The 21,448-nt window shown below is 35.7% G+C and overlaps 1 protein-coding gene across 3 annotated transcripts in view; it reads right to left on the bottom strand.

Moving 5' to 3' along the window:
• ARB2A (ARB2 cotranscriptional regulator A) overlaps nucleotides 1–21,448 on the bottom strand; it is a 433,180-nt gene that overhangs the window by 394,168 nt on the left and 17,564 nt on the right. For 2 of the 3 annotated variants that reach the window (XM_082836443.1, XM_082836444.1), the window contains exon 2: nucleotides 1,641–1,764. The exons of the other annotated variant lie outside the window; for it this stretch is intronic. In XM_082836443.1, coding sequence (XP_082692569.1) covers nucleotides 1,641–1,746 — 106 coding nt within the window. In that variant the 5' untranslated portion in view covers nucleotides 1,747–1,764. The remainder of the gene's footprint in view (nucleotides 1–1,640; nucleotides 1,765–21,448) is intronic. 3 annotated transcript variants of the gene reach the window in all.

Raw genomic sequence — 21,448 nt, 5'->3', positions numbered from 1 at the left:
CTATAAACCTTTTAGAAGAAAACATAAGAGAAGATCTTCACAAAGTAGGGCTAGGCAAACAGTCCTTAGACATGACATCAAAACCATAATCCATAAAAAAAAAATTGAAAATAGGACTCTTTTAGGGACAAAGTTTTATTCAGTTTGTCAATTTGTTCTAAAATACACTTTACTATGCATTTGCCATTTTATCTTCTAATATTTTCAATTTGACTCCCTCATTAGTCATTTCAAGCTCATGTGTGCTAAGCACTGTATTCCTATTGTACCAATGAAAAAAAGATTTAGAGAAGTTAAGCAATTTGTTTCATGGTGAGTGGGAAAAAAATGAGTTTGAATCCAGATAGTTCTATATTTAGACCCTATCCATATTCTTTTAATGTCACTGTACTAACTCTAAAATCCAGAAAAATCCATCTGATCTCTTACATACTGCTTGTGGAAGTGTAAATTGGAACCACAACTTGAGAGATCAAATTTTCGCATTATCAAGTAAGGTTGAAGATGCACAAAAGCTATCTAAGTGGAAACCCAGCGAGTTTATTTAGATGGAAACACACACGTTCCTTATCCTCCTAAATTAACCATTATTCTGAGTGTGCAAGTCATTCTCAGCAGCATACATACATGCAGTAAAACCATCTATAGAGTTGTCTATAACTGTCTCCAATTCCTCTCTTCCCATTCTCTACTGAAGTTCTCCAATACGACTTTCATTTCCATCAATTCACTGAAAAGCTCTTTGTGAAGACCATCAATAACCTCTACACTGTCAAATCCAAAGTTAAATTCTCAGTCCTCATCTAAGCTGGTTTATAATCATTACTAAAGTAATTACTCTCATTTTCTTCACTACGTGTTCAGGATCTCTCTCTTGCTCCTAGGTCTCAGCCTATCTTACTAGAAATTCACTTTAAGCCTCTTTTGCTAGTTCTTCCTCATTTTCCTGACCCTAAGATCGAGATGTCCCACGGCTCAATCTTCAGACCTTTTCTCTTTCTGGCTACAGTGACATCCCTGGTGATCTCAATTAGGACCATAACTTTAAATATTACCTCTATGCTAATGATTCCTAAAACTTTTATCTCCAACCCAAATGCCCTCAACTCTACACTCAACTTCTCCAGCTTGATGTTTAAGTGGCATCTCAGTTTAATATTTAATATGTCAAAAACTTAACGCTTGCTTTCCACCATCGCCACCACAACCTGCTTTTCCCGCACTTTTCTTAGTCTAACTTTTCGTAATCTCATAAAATATCCCTAGAGCTAATGCCACAAAGACAATACAGGGTCATTATCCTAACCTAGTATGACATTTCAAACAACAAAAATATGGTAAGGGCACTAGTCTTGACTCAAGAGACCACTAGTGTTAGTTTTACTGTTAAATACATGACCTGGAATAAGAAAAGCATTAAGAATTCTTACATCTGTAAAATCACATGATTTTATGATTTATTTACTGAGTACATACTATATCTCAGACACTGAGGTAGTCACAGTATACAAATAATTACAAATAGATTAAGTACTGATATTCTTATTTTAGAATTGAAATGAATGTAAGGTCACCTAAATATTCCTATACCTTCATTAGGCACAATGAAAATATCCTGAAAAAGCAAATTAAGTATGTACCTTTCAGGGCTGTTGTCTTTTCTTTTTCATCTGGACCTCCCTGCTGGATGTGTGCCATGCTTATCCAAATTGGCAACAAAATTAAAGACCTCAAGGAAATAGACATCAATCTTCAGAAGACAGTCTAGAATGAATGAAAGCAATAAATTAAGCTCTACTCAATCCTACCTACTCCATGAGAAAGTCCTAGATCCTCCCAATTGGAATTAATCTCTCTATCCTGATTTCCCACTGCACTTTGTTGATGCCTATGCCGTAGTACTTATCATAGCCTGCCTTGCATTATAGTTATTTATGTATTTGTCGGGGTCACCGAACAGATTACAAGCCCCAGGATAAAGGTATCAACTTTTTGTCATCTTGATGTCTCTCATATCACCAAACACAACACTATACACACAGACGCCTCACTTTCCACATATGTAAAATGTAAATGATAATCATGCTTCCCTCATGGTGTTACAATGAGGTTAAATGTAGAACATTTAGTATAGTGCCTGATGCATAATTAAGTGTCCGACACATGCTGGTTTATATTTTTTAAATGTTGTAAATGTATCCTAGCTTCACTACTTAATAACAGCTCTGTGGCCAGGGACAAATCACTTAATATCCAAAAATCTTCAGATTCCTCATTTATAAAGTATAGCTCATATAATAGTGGTTGAGAAGTAATATTACAGAAGGTGTGTACAGCTGATCATTGCTATTACTAGTGGTATTACTGTTTCTCAATAATGTGAAGTTTCCTAACCTAGGAATAACTAAAATATGAGACTATTTTTGACTGGGAAAGCATTTTCACTTAGCATGGAAGTAGCTGTTGTTTTTCTTCTGTGAATAGGTAACTCAAAACTCTGTAAATTCTACATGGATGAAATATGTCTATATTCCTTCAAGACACGTATTTTTGTCTATAGGGTGGGCAATGTGCAAGACACCAGGGTGCAATGGTGAGTAAAACATGGTCACGGCCCGGGTGGGGCTTACTCTCTCGTGACCAAATGAAACTACCAAATTGCCACAAATAAAATATATGAGACCCAGACTGATCATTACAACACTGCTACAAAAAAAAAAGCAGGGCTTCCCTGGTGGCGCAGTGGTTGACAGTCCGCCTGCCGATGCAGGGGACACGGGTTCATGCCCGGGTCCAGGAAGATCCCACATGCCGCGGAGCGGCTGGGCCCGTGAGCCATGACTGCTGAGCCATGGCCGCTGAGCCTGCGCATCCGGAGCCTGTGCTCCACAACGCGAGAGGCCACAACGGTGAGAGGCCCGCGTACAGCAAAACAAAAAAAGAAAAAGCAATATTTGTAAGGGTTATCTATTTACATTCAGAAATTAGTTTGATCTGTCAAGTCCCACAAGTTTGTTTACACGTTTCTCCAGCAACTCATTATCTACCATCTTGTAGCAGAAATGAAACAGAAATGTTCATGATGATAGAGATTCCATACAGTGCTCTTTGCTAACAATTCCAAAACCAAATTAACTATCTATAGGAGACTTCTTGCATTTTTTTACTCTATCCCTCTGCCAATTCAGTTTTCTTCTAAATGTAAACTGTTAGGTTATTTTTCACTGGCCTCAAATTGTCTAATTTCTAAACAGAACAATTTATATTATTATTTCATTGTGATTGTTTCACTGAAGGCGAAATTATAAAATAGTTTTGATGCTAGAGTCATTTTCAAGATTCATATTTTAAAATTCTGGGGATCTAATGTACAGCATGGTGACTAAAGTTAACAATACTGTGCTGTATACTTGAAAGTTGCTAAGAGAGTAGGTCTTAAAAGTTCTCACCACAAAACAAAAAAAAAGTAACTATGTGAGGTTATAGATGTGTTAACTAACCTTATTGTGGTAATCATTTTGCAAAACATACATAAATCAAGTCATCACATTATATGTCTTAAATACACATAATGTTATATGTCAATTATATCTCAATAAAACTTGAAAAAAGCTCTAACTGCTCTACAATGTTTAATAACACATTCCCCCTTTAAGACTTTGATCTTCATGAGGACAGGTATCATGACTGACCCTAGCACAATGTCTGATACATTGTGGAGCTCAATGGATATTTGTCAAATTCACAAATAAATGAGTAAGAGATATAGGGAAAAAAATACAATTCACATTTTAAAGAATCATTTTTAAGACTCCCAAGATCAAATATCAATGAATAATCATTATGCTTATTTTATACAAGACAACCCAAAAACACACGTTGCAATTCACTGAAGTGATGATATATAAGTTAGGAGACTACTAACTACTATCTTTGACCCTAAACTTTATAGCAGCAGATACAAAGTAGGTAAGCATGAAGCAAACTGCCTATCGCCTTCTTATTCACTGTTAGATTTTTATCTTCTTGAGTTATTTTCCTTGGCTGTGGCACAGCTGGTGAAACTAAATCAGGAACATTATAAATTCTCAATTTAGTTTTCCTCATAAAAATTCAGAGTTATAACATGCATGACCACAGATAAACACTACTGCAAATGCAGCCAGCAAGCCGTTTGATACATTTGATGTATATATATTAATACGTGCACTCGACATAGTTTATTTAGTATTATCTGATGGAGGTTAGGTTATAGGGAATAAAGTGGTGGAAGGTTTTTACTGATGTGAACTGCGACACAGTTGACATGCTGTATACTTCATGATAACCACTGCTGTTTAAATATGGTTTCCTAGAAATGGTTACAATATAAACTAGATTCAAAACATCTCAGTTTGCAATTTCATTCTGCAAACTACACAAAGCAATTATCATATCTTCTTCCTTTCTATGGTTCCAACAGAGAATCCACTATGTATAAATAAAGCTATAAATAACTTGTCATGTGTAATCTTTATCCAGTGAGCATTTCAAAACATGAAACAGTAGAATATTTATTTGCCCTGTTTGCTCAAAATATGGCATGAGCACTTATAAAATGTACACAAAGATACACAGAAGCCTTAGTTTCCTACATCTGTTTGTTTTTAGATAGGTATTAAATAGGACCTAGATATAGATTATTTTGCAACAGAAGGCCTTTCCACCTCACATTCTGAATGTAATGATGAAAGTACAAAACATATCACAGGACGAGTAAAATTGGGTTAAGTCCCTGGGACCCCTGGAGCTGGTTTGGTCCCCCAAAGAATCTATGCTAAGTCAGGCTCTGAAATCCAGCTCATGAAAGCTTACTTGCAATCAAAAACACAGTAATTGAACTGGTACCACAGCTTTAAGAAGAACCAAAACATCTACCCAAATTACAGTTAAAATATGCATGTTACTCAGAAGTTCCTCATCAGCAACGTTTAGTTCGTAACAATTCGGGACAGTTTATAGTTCTGAATCAATAGTGTGAAAAATGTATGTTTTGGAGAGACAGTGTGTGTGTGTGTGTGTGTGTGTGTGTGTGTGTGTGTGTGTGTGTACAGACATATGGGCACTGGGGAAGACGCTAAAGAAGAGTAAGGGCATCAGGCTGAAGAAGACATGGAAGACAAGGCCCAGGGTAATATGGGCTCTTAGTGCATAGAAAATGGTGGCTTCTACAGAGAATGTAATCTATATGTGGGTCAAGGTTTAGCTCAGGGTAGGAATATCTTGTTCCAATCCAAACACACCTAAAGTAATTCCTTAGTTTCTCAAGCAATGTGATGTTTTAGGTTTGGGAGGAGAAATTCAGGTTTTTAGCCTCAATTCCACCACCTAGTGGCTGAGCGATCTTGAGAAAGTCACAACTTCTCTAACCTAAGTAATGGGAATAACAAAGAAAATAAGAGCACTTCCCTTTACAGGGGGATTATGAAGATCATACGAAAAAATGTAGACAAAAACATTTTACAAACTATAAATTCCTTTATAAATATTAGTAATCCACATAACATTAGAAATAATTTGGTTCCAATTACTACGTGCTCAAACGCCAAAAAGGATATTCTCATCATCCAGTTTATAGGAATGAGAAAATTTCAATGTGTATCATTTGGGTGAATTGTTAGAATAAACAATTAAGCCCCATAATAAGTACTTGTTGAGTTGACTTGGGTTTCCAAGACTATATTGAATATAATTATAATGGAACTTAAATTAATTTTTAATATAATTTGTTTATATGCTTGTCTAATCTTATTAAAATGTATGTCTGGAAAAGTTCAAGTATGTGAGTTCTACCTTCATTCAGATTAAAGTTGTGTCCAAAGAAGAACACTATTCCAACTATCTCCTAAATGCACATGTTACAAAGTCACCAAGTCCTTTCACATCCATTATCTTATTAGGTCACTGCCACAACTGGCTGATAGAGTCAAACTACTCAATTTCAACTAGGAAAATAATTCTAGTTTCTTTATCCTACAAAAGTTTTTCACTCTTGTGTACTAATTTATGTCATCAGGGAGTATTACAATTTGGAGTTTAGACAAGTTGGAGGAAGTTGATTACATATATACAGACAAAAGCTGTCCACCAAAATTGTCTCAACCTATTTGGTTTGCTATTCAGAATTAAGATTGATAAAAATTACTCCCCATCATAACAGAATACTCCTTAGCCATAAAAAAGAATGAAATATTGCCATTTGCAGCAACATGGATAGACCTACAGAATATTATACTTAGTGAAGCAAGTTAGACAGAGAAAGACAAATATTATATGGTACCACTTATATGTGGAATCTAAAAAATAAAACAAATGAATTGATATACAAAACAGAAACAGACATAGAAAACAAATTTATAGTTACCAAAAGGGAAATGGAGGGGGGGAAGGATAAATGAGGAGTATGGGATTAACAAATACAAACTACTATACATAAAATAAATAAGTGACAAGGATTTACTGTATAGCATAGGAAACTATATTCAATATCTTGTAATAACCTTTAATGGAAAATAATCTGAAAAATATATATATATAACTGAATCATTTTGCACACCTGAAACTAACACAATATTGTAAATCAACTGTACGATAATAAAAAATTTAATAAATCAATAAAAAATGTAATCCCTAAACTGGAAACAAACTGAAACAAACTACTCATCAAGTTTGTTATACAACTATTAAAAAAAAAATTACTCCCCATCATTCCTCACAGTACTTTGGCAAATCAAGTACCTAAAAGAGTCAAAAGTTAAGGAATATCAAATTCAAAGATTTTAGAAGAAACTAATATTGTACTACTGTGTCTTTTTAACAGGTTGCGAGCTTGGTAGTCATCTGGTTAGGTTTCATATTGCTTTCTGGTTAGCAAAAAGACAGAAACTCAACAAGGCTAGAGTGAAAACGTTAGAATATCTGCAAGACAATGCTAAAACTGAATCTAAGAAATTAAACATGGCTAAGACAATTCTTTAGATAACTCTCAATTTTGAAGCCCCACAAAAGAAAAAATAATTTAAGTAGCCTTTTATGAAGTTTTCATAATATGGAACAGAAATAGCAGAGCTATGGCAGAGGACAAAATAATTCTCAAAAAGGAGATATGCTCAAAATTTCAGAAAAACAGGGTAAATCAAACAAATAGTATCTTTTATAGGGGTCAAATTAAAATGTCATTACCTACTTAAGAGACTCTATGGTAAACATGAACAATAAAATATAGCTTATATTATGAATGTACATACCTCCAGGCCAAATTGACCAAGCAGAAACTATCTTCATAAGATTTAAAAGTAGCCAATACCATGAAATAACAGTGATAACATATTTGCAAAGCCTGAACCAAATTTTCTCATTCCATAAATACTCTTACTAGCATCTGTGCTCAACTTTGTGAACTCAAAGTTCAACCTGAATTTTAAAATATAATATGCATGTTGTAGACACTAAGATGACCCGCCCTCTGCCCCCACCATGCCCCTTCAAGGGGAACTTGCTGCTCAGTAGCAGGGAGTACACTCAGCAAACAGCCTCAAGCTGTTCACCACTTAAGAGTCAGCCTCAGATGCAGAGCACTGCCTCACTCAAGGTCATGCCTTTCCCAGGTTGACTGACCCTCAGGAGCTGACTGAACCAAGCGGGGAAACAAAGGCCCAGCCATTTCAGCCTGATGCAGGAGAAGCCTGACAGGCACTATTTGCTCCAGAGCTCGCTGCCAGGTTGGCTGAGGTTCTGTCAGGCCTGCATTTAGTTCAACTTCTCCCTTTGACCAATACCGTTGCCCTCCTTGTTTTCACAAGTGTCGATCTCTAATAAACACCTTGCACTCCAAATTTTGTCTCAGCATCTGCTTCTGAAAAATCCAAGCTGCAACAATGTACTTTTCTAAATTATTTTTCTGCAAATTAAACAAAAAAATTCTGATGCTGAGACTTTTTATATCCAAACTTTATATATCCAGAATATATAAAGAACACTAGCAACTCAACAATAAAAAGACAACCTAATTTTAAAAACTGACAAAGGATATGAATATACATCTCTCCAAAGAAGATATACAAATGACCAAAAAGCACAAAAAAGATATGCTCAGCATCATTAGTCATTATGAAAATGCAAATCAAAACCACAGTAAGATACCACTTCACACCCTGCTTCACATGGCTGTAAGCAACAAGAAAAACAAATGCTGGTGAGAATGTGGAGAAATTGGAACCCTCATCCATCATCAGAAGAAATGTAAACTGGTGTAGCCACTCACGAAAACAGTCTGGCAGTTCCTCAAAATGTTAAATATAGATTTACCAAAAGACCCAGCAATTCCACTTCCAGCTACATACCTAAGAGAAATGAAAACACATGTCCATACCAAAACTTAAACATAAATGTTTACAGAAGCATTATTCGTAATTGCCGAAAAGCAGAAACAACTTAAATGTCTATCAAGTGACAACTGGATACACAAAATGTGGTATATATCCATATAACAGAATATTACTCACTAATTAAAAAAAAGAATGAAGTAGTGACATATGCTACAACACAAACGACAATGAAAACATGATAAGCGAGAGAAAGACCACATAGCGTATGATTCCATTTATATAAAATGTCTAGAACAGGCAAATCCACTGAAACAGAAAGCAGATTAATAAAGTTTTGGGGAGTTGGGGTGGGGGAGAGAATGAGAAGTGATTGCCAGTGGGTACTTAAGTTTCTTTTTGAGGTGATGATTCTGATAGTCCAAAAGAGATATGTTTACATTGGAGCAGTATTCCTCACTGTGTATTAAGTGGCTCTCTCTCTCCCATCTCTTCTTTAAAGCTACCATGCCAAAGGTCAAGGCACAGTCTCAAAAGGGAGGAGGCTTGACCATTTCATTCATTCTTCTCTTTTCCTTCCATGAAAACAAAATTGTTAAGTGGACTTCAGGCAGACTCACTTAAAAAACTTCTCTCTTCAAATGTCCCTATCATCCCTTCCACCAGAGCCAGGATGGCAACCATCTAGGCCTGCTCTATCGAGACATTAGGGGCAAATATATTATTTCCTAGGTATAAAAGGTGAACACTATATATAAAGTTTTTGTAAACCACAGTACTCTAGTCTAGCTTGTTCTAGTTCTGTGCATTGAGGATTCTCTGTTAATGATAATTTGCCTACCTGGCCTGTCCCTATCCCTTACATACATCTTCCAGTGAGAATGCGGTCAGAGCACTGATTCACTTTGGTCATGATTTGTTAATTCTTTGGCCACATACCACCTAAGGGTATCCCAATTTTACCCAATTTCTAATAAGGACTGAAATTTGGTAATAATTGCCTTATTATTATTACTGCAACTGATCCCACACATAATACTAACTTACTTCAAAGTTAGAAATGTACCACATACTATAAGGAAAAATAAAAATGAAGGAAAAACTTGAGCATATAATCAAGCAATTTATTCTGACGCCTGGTGAGCTATACTAATAACACCAGCAATAAAGTTTAATGGCATAGTTAAGCTTTGTGGAGACCACAACTGTACTGTAAATAGGCATTTAAGTACCACTCATATCCAGTGTCTACTGACAGTGCACTCCTTATTGTTTATTTAAGGGGAAAGTATCTGTGAAGCCTGACTTTACCTAAATGTGTTAACAACTGGGAATGTTATCACTTAAGTGCCTTCAGAATGAATGATTTTTTCTTTTTTTTTGGCTTCTAGACTTCCCCAATTCTTTATGAAGTGCTAATACTTTCTAGAATTTAATGTCTGTACCATATTTCAAAAACGACCACATCCTGAGACCAACAGGTGATCAACTCAGAAAGACTTGGGAAGACTCTCTGTTGCTGTGATACTACAAATATCTGATGTTAAATAAAGAGAATTAGAAATGTGAAACTTCAAATCACCTTTCTAAACTACCGTATTAGTTACAGTGGCTATTTACTTTATACAGAAAACAAGAAATACAATTCATATTGTAACTTGACTAAATTAACAAAGGATTTGAGGCAGCAAAATTCTCTTATTCCAAAAACAAAGAGCTTTGAAACCTCCTGGCTTCCACAAAATATTTTTCCCCCACTAAAACAACCATCACTTAGCCACAGTATTAATTACAGGAAGTTAACTCTGTGGCACTAAAGTTGTCAGCACAAGGACACTTTGTGGAATGATAACCCATTTATATTATTAGACCTATGCTTAAACACAGTATGCCAGATGGCATTCATTACTATTGTCTACGTAAGCACAAAGTAGTAGAATCCTTTCCTATGATCATGAGAGTAAAGAATTTTACAACTAGATTTCTTTTTCTTTATAATTTTTTATTGAAGTATAGCTGATTTACAATGTAGTGTTCATTACTGCTTTACAGCAAAGGGATTCAGTTGTACATGTATATATACATTCTTTTCTTTATATATTCTTTTACATCATGGTTTACAGGTGCTTGTATTAGCAGCAGTTTGGCAGAATAGTTAAGGTTCCAGATGCTAAAGCCTCGCTTTGTTCAAACACCAGCTCTGCCGCTTGCCAGCTGTGGAAGCCACGTGCCTTAGTTTTCCCATCTCTATAAAGGACAAATAATAGCACCTACCTCATAGCATTGTAAAAATTGAATGAGTTCATGTGTGAATAGGGCTTGGCCATGTAGCATGAAAGACTTAACTGTAAGTATTTTTTTGTCATTTCTTTGTTTTGTTTTTTAACTATCACTTTATTGGAGTATAATTGCTTTACAATGGTATGTTAGTTTTTGCTTTATAACAAAGTGAATCAGTTATACATATACATATGTTCCCATATCTCTTCCCTCTTGTGTCTCCCTCCCTCTCACCCTCCCTACCCCACCCCTCTAGGTGGTCACAAACCACCGAGCTGATCTCCCTGTGCTATGCGGCTGCTCCCCACTAGCTATCTATTTTACATTTGGTAGTGTATATATGTCCATGCCACTCTCTCACTTCATCACAGCTTACCCTTTCCCCTCCCCATATCCTCAAGTCTATTCTCTAGTAGGTCTGTGTCTTTATTCCCGTCTTACCCCTGGGTTCTTCATGACCTTTTTTTTTTTCTTAGATTCTATATTTATGTGTTAGCATACGGTATTTGTTTCTCTCTATGACTTACTTCACTCTGTATGACAGACTCTAGGTCCATCCACCTCAATACAAATAACTCAATTTCGTTTCTTTTTATGGCTGAGTAATATTCCATTGTATATATGTGCCACATCTTCTTTATCCATTCATCCGATGATGGACACTTAGGTTGTTTCCATCTCCTGGCTATTGTAAATACAGCTGCAATGAACATTTTCGTACATGAGTCTTTTTGAATTATGGTTTTCTCAGGGTATATGCCCAGTAATGGGATTGCTGGGTCATATGGTAGTTCTATTTGTAGTTTTTTAAGGAACCTCCATACTGTTCTCCATAGTGGTTGTACCAATTCACATTCCCACCAGCAGTGCAAGAGTGTTTCCTTTTCTCCACACCCTCTCCAGCATTTATTGTTTCTAGATTTTTTGATGACGGCCACTCTGACCGGTGTGAGATGATATCTCATTGTAGTTTTGATTTGCATTTCTCTAATGATTAATGACGCTGAGCATTCTTTCATGTGTTTATTGGCAATCTGTATATCTTCTTTGGAGAAATGTCTGTTTATGTCTTCTGCCCATTTTTGGATTGGGTTGTTTGTTTTTTTGATATTGAGCAGCATGAGCTGCTTGTAAATTTTGGAGATTAATCCTTTGTCAATTGCTTCATTTGCAAATATTTTCTCCCATTCTGAGGGTTGTCTTTTGGTCTTCTTTATGGTTTCCTTTGCTGTGCAAAAGCTTTGAAGTTTCATTAGGTCCCATTTGTTTATTTTTGTTTTTATTTCCGTTTCTCTAGGAGGTGGGTCAAAAAGGATCTTGCTGTGATTTATGTCACAAAGTATTCTGCCTATGTTTTCCTCTAAGAGTTTGATAGTGTCTGGCCTTACATTTAGGTCTTTATCCATTTTGAGTTTACTTTTGTGTATGGTGTTAGGGAGTGTTCTAATTTCATACTTTTACAAGTACCTGTCCAGTTTTCCCAGCACCACTTATTGAAGAGGTTGTCTTTTCTCCACTGTATATTCTTGCCTCCTTTATCAAAGATAAGGTGTCCATATGTCCGTGGGTTTATCTCTGGGCTTTCTATCCTGTTCCATTGATCTATCTTTCTGTTTTTGTGCCAGTACCATACTGTCTTGATTACTGTAGCTTTGTAGTATAGTCTGAAGTCAGGGAGCCTGATTCCTCCAGCTCCATTTTTCGTTCTCAAGATTGCTTTGGCTATTCGGGGTCTTTTGTGCTTCCATACAAATTGTGAAAATTTTTGTTCTAGTTCTGTGAAAAATGCCAGTGGTAGTTTGATAGAGATTGCATTGAATCTGTAGATTGCTTTGGGTAGTAGAGTCATTTTCACAATGTTGATTCTTCCAATCCAAGAACATAGCATATCTCTTCATCAATTTGTATCATCTTTAATTTCTTTCATCAGTGTCTTATAATTTTCTGCATACAGGTCTTTTGTCTCCTTACCCAGGTTTATTCCTAGATATTTTATTCTTTTTGTTGCAGTGGGAAATGGGAGTGTGTTCTTAATTTCACTTTCAGTTTTTTCATCATTAGCCTATAGGAATGCCAGAGATTTCTGTGCATTAATTTTGTATCCTGCTACTTTACCAAATTCATTGATTAGCTCTAGTAGTTTTCTGGTAGCATCTTTAGAATTCTCTATGTATAGTATCATGTCATCTGCAAACAGTGACAGATTTACTTCTTTTCCAATTTGGATTCCTTTGATTTCTTTTTCTTCTCTGATTGCTGTGACTAAAACTTCCAAAACTATGTTGACTAACACTGGTGAGAGTGGGCAACCTTGTCTTGTTCCTGATCTTAGTGGAAATGGTTTCAGTTTTTCACCATTGAGGACGATGTTGGCTGTGGGTTTGTCATATATGGCCTTTATTACATTGAGGCAAGTTCCCTCTATGCCTACTTTCTGCAGGGTTTTTATCATAAGTGGGTGTTGAATTTTGTTGAAAGCTTTCTCTGCATCTATTGAGATGATCATATGGTTTTTCTCCTTCAATTTGTTAATATGGTGTATCACGTTGATTGATTTGCGTATATTGAAGAATCCCTGCATTCCTGGAATAAACCCCACTTGATCATGGTATATGATCCTTTTAATGTGCTGTTGGATTCTGTTTGCTAGTATTTTGTTGAGGATTTTTGCATCTATGTTCATCAGTGATATTGGCCTGTAGTTTTCTTTCTTTGTGACATCTTTGTCTGGTTTAGGTATCAGGGTGATGGTGGCCTCATAGAATGAGTTTGGGAGTGTTCCTCCCTCTGCTATATTTTGGAAGAGTTTGAGAAGTATAGGTGTTAACTCTTCTCTAAATGTTTGATAGAATTCACCTGTGAAGCCATCTCGTCCAGGGCTTTTGTTTGTTGGAAGATTTTTAATCACAGTTTCAATTTCAGTGCTTGTGATTGGTCTGTTCATATTTTCTATTTCTTCCTGGTTCAGTCTCGGCAGGTTGTGCATTTCTAAGAATTTGTCCATTTCTTCCAGGTTGTCCATTTTATTGGCATAGAGTTGCTTGTAGTAATCTCATGATCCTTTGTATTTCTGCAGTGTCAGTTGTTACTTCTCCTTTTTCATTTCTAATTCTATTGATTTGAGTCTTCTCCCTTTTTTTCTTGATGAGGCTGGCTAATGGTATATCAATTTTGTTTATCTTCTCAAAGAACCAGCTTTTAGTTTTATTGATCTTTGCTATCATTTCCTTCATTTCTTTTTCATTTATTTCTGACCTGCTCTTTACGATTTCTTTCCTTCTGCTAACTTTGGGGTTTTTTTCTTATTCTTTCTGTAATTGCTTTAGGTGCAAGGTTAGGTTGTTTATTTGAGATGTTTCTTGTTTCTTAAGAAACAAGAAACAAGTTTCTTAACTTGTTTCTCAATTTTGTATTGATACAAACTTCCCTCTTAGAACTGCTTTTGCTGCATTCCATAGGTTTGGGGTCGTCGTGTTTTCATTGCCATTTGTTTCTAGGTATTTTTTGATTTCCTCTTTGATTTCTTCAGTGATCTCTTGGTTATTAAGTAGTGTATTGTTTAGCCTCCATGTGTTTTTATTTTTTACAGATCTTTTTCTGTAATTGATATCTAGTCTCACTGTGGTTGGAAAAGATACTTGATACGATTTCAATTCTCTTAAATTTACCAAGACTTGATTTGTGACCCAAGATATGATCTGTCCTGGAGAATGTTCCATGAGCACTTGAGAAAAATGTGTATTCTGTTGCTTTTGGATGGAATGTCCTATAAATATCAATTAAGTCCATCTTGTTTAATGTATCATTTAAAGCTTGTGTTTCCTTATTTATTTTCATTTTGGATGATCTGTCCATTGGTGAAAGTGGGGTGTTAAAGTCCCCTGCTATGATTGTGTTACTGTCGATTTCCACTTTTATGGCTGTTAGTATTTGCCTTATGTTTTGAGGTGCTCCTATGTTGGGCGCATAAATATTTACAATTGTCATATCTTCTTCTTGGATCGATCCCTTGATCATAATGTAGTGTCCTTCTTTGTCTCTTCTTATAGTCTTTATGTTAAAGTGTATTTTGTCTGATATAAGAATTGCTACCCCAGCTTTCTTTTGATTTCCATTTGCATGGAATATCATTTTCCATCCCCTCACTTTCAGTCTTATGTGTCCCTAGGTCTGAAGTGGGTCTCTTGTAGACAGCATATGTACAGGTCTTGTTTTTGTATCTGTTCAGCCAGTATGTGTCTTTTGGTGGGAGCATTTAATCCATTTACATTTAAGGTAATTATCGATATGTATGTTCCTATTCCCATTTTCTTAATTGTTTTGAGTTTTTTATTGTAGGTCTTTTCCTTCTCTTGTGTGTCTTGCCTAGGGAAGTTCCTTTAGCATTTGTTGTAAAGTTGGTTTGGTGATGCTGAACTCTCTCAGCTTTTGCTTGTCTGTAAATTTTTTAATTTCTCCATCAAATCTGAATGAGATCCTTGTTTGGTAGAGTAATCTTGGTTGTAGTTTCTTCTCCTTCATCACATGAAATATGTCCTGCCACTCCCTCTGGCTTGCAGAGTTTCTGCTGAATACAACTGGACTTTACTTCCAACATTATAGCTAAGTTTCCTGAGGAACCCTCCTGTTGAGAATAATTAAACTCAGAAAGTACATTACAAAACATTACCATATCTACAAATGTTACTCACTAAATTAACATAAAGGATGAAAACAATAATAACTTCAATACCTGCAGAAAAGTATTTGATAAAATTCAATACTCACTTTTGGAAGTTAAGTAATAGCAAAGTAGGAATAAAAAGGAAGGTCTGTAACATGATAGAGAGGTTCAAAAAAAATTACAGTAAAATTACTCTCCATGGTAAATTACTAAGAACATTCTCTTTAAAAGCACTTACCAGGAAAGAATGCCCATCATTACCACTTTACTATTACCACTTCTAATCAAAGTTTTCTGGAGGTTGTAGCCAGTATAAGAAGATATGAAAAAATAAATAAAAATGTATAAGGATTGAAAATAGGAAAACAAAGTCACCATTATTTTCAGATGATACGATTATATAAAACAACAAAATCAAAAAATAAGATTTTCAAAAATAAAAAAATAAGAAGAATCTCTACATTAGGAATAAAAAGAGAATTTAGCAAGATGTCTAAAGCAATTTATATATAAAAATAAAGTGTATTTATAAATACCAGCAACAATGAGTTATAAAGCACAGTTGTGTTTTATTTTAAAAAGATATCATTTTTAACAGCAAAAAATAACTTACATAGTAAGAATAAATCTAGGAGCTTCCCTGGTGGCGCAGTGGTTGAGAGTCCACCTGCCAATGCAGGGGACATGGGTTTGTGCCCATTCCGGGAAGATGCCCCACATGCCACAGAGCGGCTAGGCCCGTGAGCCATGGCCGCTGAGCCTGCACATCCGGAGCCTGTGCTCTGCCACGGGAGAGGCCACAACAGTGAGAGGCCGCATACCGCAAAAAAAAAAAAAAAAAATAGTTCTAACAGAAGTTACGTTAAAACTATGTGCAGAAAATGATAAAATGTTACTAACAGACAACAAAGACTGAAATTCATGGCGAGATATACGATATTCATGGACAGAAGGGCTCAGTACTGTGAAAGTATCAAATTTTTCTCTAACCGATAAATGGATTCAATATAATTCCACTCAAACCTAAGAGTTTTTCCACAAATCTTGAAAACAAGTTCAAAAAATTATATGGAAGAACATCAGCCAAGAAAACTAAGACACTCCTAAAAAAGAGTATGATAGGAAGACCTGCCTCATCAGGTACCATGGTAATTAAGACAGTATATGATTAGTACTAGAACAGGCAAGGTGACCAATAGAATAAAACTCCAAAGCAGACCCACATAACAGATTCATGTGACACAGATGACACTGACATATCACTGAGCAAAGGGTGAACTTTCCAATAAGTGGAACAACTGGTTAACTACGTTGTAAAAACTGAAATTAGATCCCCATCTCATTCCATAGATAGATATCAATTTTGAATGGATTAAGAGAATAAATGCAGAAAGCAAAACTTTAAACTTTTTAGGGGAACTTATGGGAGACTACGGTTTTGATGTTGGGCCAGGAAATACAATTTAGATATTTACAAAAGATATATTATTTTACACTCACTAGGCTAGAAAATATTAAGAAGTGACAATACCCAAAGTTAAAAAGAATTGGGTAATAATGGAGACTTTTATTTACAGTGCTGATCAAAATATAAATTAATACAACCACTTTGAAAAAACTGGCATAAGCTATCCAGGTTAAACAGTCTCATAATCTTCAACCCAGTAATCTCACATCCTGGTCCTCTACTTAGTCTTGTATATGTGTATCAGGAGATGGGTATAAAAATGTTCAGAAAATTTGGTCCCAAAGGATAAATATCATCATATCATCAAAAAAAGCCAGTTTATACATTACCTATAGCTGAATAACAAATTACCTCAAAATGTAGTTGCCCAAAACAGTAAACATTTATAATCTCCCACAGGTAATATGTACCAGAAATTTGGAAGCAGCTCAGCTGGGAGGTTCTGGCTCAGATTCATGAGGTTGCAGTCAAGATATACTGGCAAATTTTGGAGACTAATCCCTTGTCGGTCACATCATTTGCAAATATTTTCTCCCAATCTGTGGGTTGTCTTTTAGTTTTGTTTATGGTTTCCTTTGCTGTGCAAAAGCTTTTGAGTTTAATTAGATCCCATTTGTTTATTTTTGTTTTTATTTCCAATATTCTGGGAGATGGATTGAAAAAGATATTGCTGGGATTTATGAAAGAGAGTGTTCTGCCTATGTTTTCCTCTAGGAGTTTTATAGTGTCACATATAGGTCTTTAATCCATTTTGAGTTTATTTTTGTGTATGGTCTTAGGGAGTGCTCTAGTTTCATTCTTTTACATGTAGCTGTCCAGTTTTCCCAGGACCACTTATTGAACAGAGCTGTCTTTTCGCCATTGTATATTCTTGCCTCCTTTGTCACAAATTGACCATAAATGCGTGAGGTGCATGGGTCTATTTCTGGGCTTTCTATCCTGTTCCATTGATCTATATTTCTGTTTTTGTGCCAGTACTATACTATTTTGATTATTGTAGATTTGGAGTATAGTCTGAAGTCAGGGAGCCTGATTCCTCCAGCTCTGTTTTTCTTTCTCAAGATTACTTGGGCTATTCTAGGTCTTTTGTGTCTCCATACACATTTTAAGATTTTTTTGTTCTAGTTCTGTGAAAAATGCCATTGGTAATTTGATAGGGATTGCACTGAACCTGTAGATTGCCTTGGGTAGTGTAGTAATTTGACAATACTGATTTCTAATACAAGAACATGGTATATCTTTCCATCTGTTTGTGTCTTCTTCGATTTCATTCATCAGCATCTTATAGTTTTTGGAGTACAGGTCTTTTGTGTCCTTAGGTAGGTTTATTCCTAGATATTTTATTCTTTTTGATGTCATAGTAAATGTGATTGTTTCCTGTATCATCAAAACAAACAACCCAATCAAAACATGGGTGGAAGACTTAAATATACATTTCTCCAAAGAAGACATACAGATGGCTAAGAGGCACATGAAAAGATGTTCAACATTGCTAATTATTAGAGAAATGCTAATCAAAACTACAATGAGATATCACCTCACACCAGTCAAAATAGCTATCATCAAAAAATCTACAAACAATAAATGCTGGAGAGGGTGTGAAGAGAAGGGAACCCTCCTATACTGTTGGTGAGAATGTAAATTGGTACAGCCGCTATGGAAAACAGTATGGAGGTTCCTTAAAAAACTAAAAATAGAGCTGTCATATCACTCTGCAATCCCACTACTGGGCATACAGCCAGAGAAAAACATGGTCCGAAAGGTTACATGCACCCCAATGTTCATTGCAGCACTGTTTACAATACCAAGACATGGAAGCAACCTAAATGTCCATCGACAGAGGAATGTATAAAGAAGATGTGGTAAATATATACAAAGCAATATTACTCAGCCATTAAAAAGAATGAAAATGCCATTTGCAGCAACATGGATGGACCTAGAGATTGTCATACCGAGTGAAGTATGTCAGACAGAGAAAGAGAATATCGTATGATATCGCTTATATGAAGAATCTAAAAAGAAATGATACAAATGAACTTATTTACAAAACAAAAGCAGACTCACAGACTTAGAGAACGAACTTATGATTACTAGGGGGAAGAATGGGGGGAAGAGATAGGGAGTTTGCAACTGACATGTACCCACTGCTATATTTAAAATGGATGAACAAGGACCTACTGTATAGCATAGGGAACTCTGCCTAATGTTATGTGGCAGCCTCAATGGGAGGGGAGTTTGGGGTAGAATGGATACATGTATATGTATGGCTGAGTCCCTTTGCTGTGCACTTGAAACCATCACATCATTAATCAGCTATACTCCAATGTAAAATAAAAAGTTAAAAAAAATAAGGATGGATCATAGATTAAAATGTAAAATGTAAAACTACAAAAAAAGAAAAGATATACTGGCAAGGTCTACAACCATCTGAAAGTCAGACTAAGGCTAGAGGTGGCTCACTCACACAGACGAATTATTGGTACTGGTTGTTGCTAGAAGCCTCAGTATCTCCCCACATGGGCTTCTTCAGAGGTCTGCTTGACTATCACCATGCCATGGCTACTGGCTTTCTCCAGAGAGAGCCAGGAAATCAAGGAGAAAGCTGCAAAATTCTCACCATCACTTCCTCAATATTCTACTGGCACAGATGGCAACCCTATTCAAAGTAAGAAAGGTCTACACAAAGGCATGAATATCAAGAAGGAAAAACTATTGGGGGCCATCTTAGAATCTGGATACCACAACTGGAAAAGACTGTTCTCCAATTAAAGCAGGGCAGATATACTGTGGTATATTAATAGAATGAATAGTATATACCAGTGAAAGTGAACGAGCCACAACTACAGTCAAAAACACAGATGAATGTTCCAAAAATAACTAACACTAAACAACCAAGAAGCAGAAAACTATATAAATTATAATACCATTTATACAGAGCTCAAAAACAAAGTAAACTAAAACAATCTATTGGTATCACAATTTGGGTGATAAAACTTAAGAAAAATCAAGAGAAAAACACAAAATCCAGAATAGTGATTACCACTGGGAAGGTGGGAGGGGTATGAAACTGGGAGAAACACATGGGTCAATGTAAACTGTTGATAGTGTTTTGAGTGTTGGATTGAGTGGTGAATTTAGAGCTATTCATCGTATTATTTAGGGTCTATAACTTATATAAGCATTACACATAGGTGGCTACTTTTGAATCAGTATATAATATACATATAATCACATATAGGCCCTGGTTGCATATAATCTTTTTTATTTATCAACGATATATTTAAAATAAATGATAAAGAAAAACACTAAAAGAAAAAGAATAACATAACTAATTTTAGTAGCACTGCCTTTTATAAATTGTTCTTTGGGGTATTTTTCTTTTTTTTGTAAATTTATTTATTGTATTTATTTTATTTTTGGCTGTGTTGGGTCTTTGTTGCTGGGTGTGGGCTTTCTCTAGTTGCAGCAAGCAGGGGCTACTCTTTGCTGTGGTGAGCCAGCTTCTCACTGCAGTGGCTTCTCTCATTGTGGAGCACGGGCTCTAGGTGCGCAGGCTTCGGTAGCTGTGGCACGCAGGCTCAAAAGTTGTGGCTCACGGGCTCTAGAGCGCAGGCTCAGTTTTTGTGGCGCACGGGCTTAATTGCTCTGCAGCATGTGGGATCTTCCCAGACCAGGGCTCAAAACCATGTCCCCTGCATTGGCAGGCGGATTCTTAACCATTGCGCCACCAGGGAAGCCCCAGGGGCGTACTTTTCTTAAACACAATGTTAGGAGTCCAGTCCTGTCTATTTAGTCAGAAATTTGTGGGTCCTACTGGTGAGTAAACCTAAGAAGCAGTTATAAGGAAAAAGGATAAACAGGTATTGAGTAAACTTCAGAGCAGCTATATGTCAATATAATATGATATTACTGAAACCCAACTGATTCCTTGCCTGTTTTGAAATGGAACTACTATTTTGAATAAAAACTGATTTTCTCAAAAGCTTTTGCACCAGCTTTTAAAGAAAGATAAACTGTAAATATGTTTAAAATCTGTATTAAAAATAATAATATCCCAAAACTTTATAATATTTTAAAATACAGCTACGCGCATAAACTATTACTTACATTTTTGTTCTTTCCTTGGTAACTGCCACTAGTAAGCATAAGTAAAATCTGCCTTTGAAGATATACAAGCAATTAAAATTTTAAAATGCTGGCATAAGAGCCAGTTATAAGCAACTTGAAAATAAAAGATGAGGACTAAGAGTCATTTCAGAATGATCTGTCCCCGTGACTACCAAAAGATAGGCTCAGCTAGTCACGATAGACTATTTTCCACTGAGGATCATCTGCCAGTCTTTCAACATGACACAAAAATGGGCTTTAATTTTGAGGAAAAAAATATCATAACTTTGTTTTTTCAAAATAAGGTAAAAAAGAAAAAATGCTGTAACAGCAGCCACTGGAAGGAGGACTTGATGTTAAAATGAGAATAAAACCAGCATAAAACTTTTTATCTGGTGCTTAGTCTGAAAATAACATTTTGTTAAACTCATTTCTATTTGTTTAAATGACAAATGCTGAAAATACTGCTTTTTCTGCATGAGAGTTAAACTTCCTTTCACTGAAAAACAGATGTTGATTCAACCGGCCTTTATTGGTACACAAATTAGCAGTAAGAAAATTATAAAG

Source organism: Leucopleurus acutus (assembly GCF_964270905.1).
Source record: "Leucopleurus acutus genome assembly, chromosome: 3".
NCBI classification, from domain to species: Eukaryota; Metazoa; Chordata; class Mammalia; order Artiodactyla; family Delphinidae; genus Leucopleurus; species Leucopleurus acutus.
This window is presented reverse-complemented; position numbering and strand designations above follow the sequence as displayed.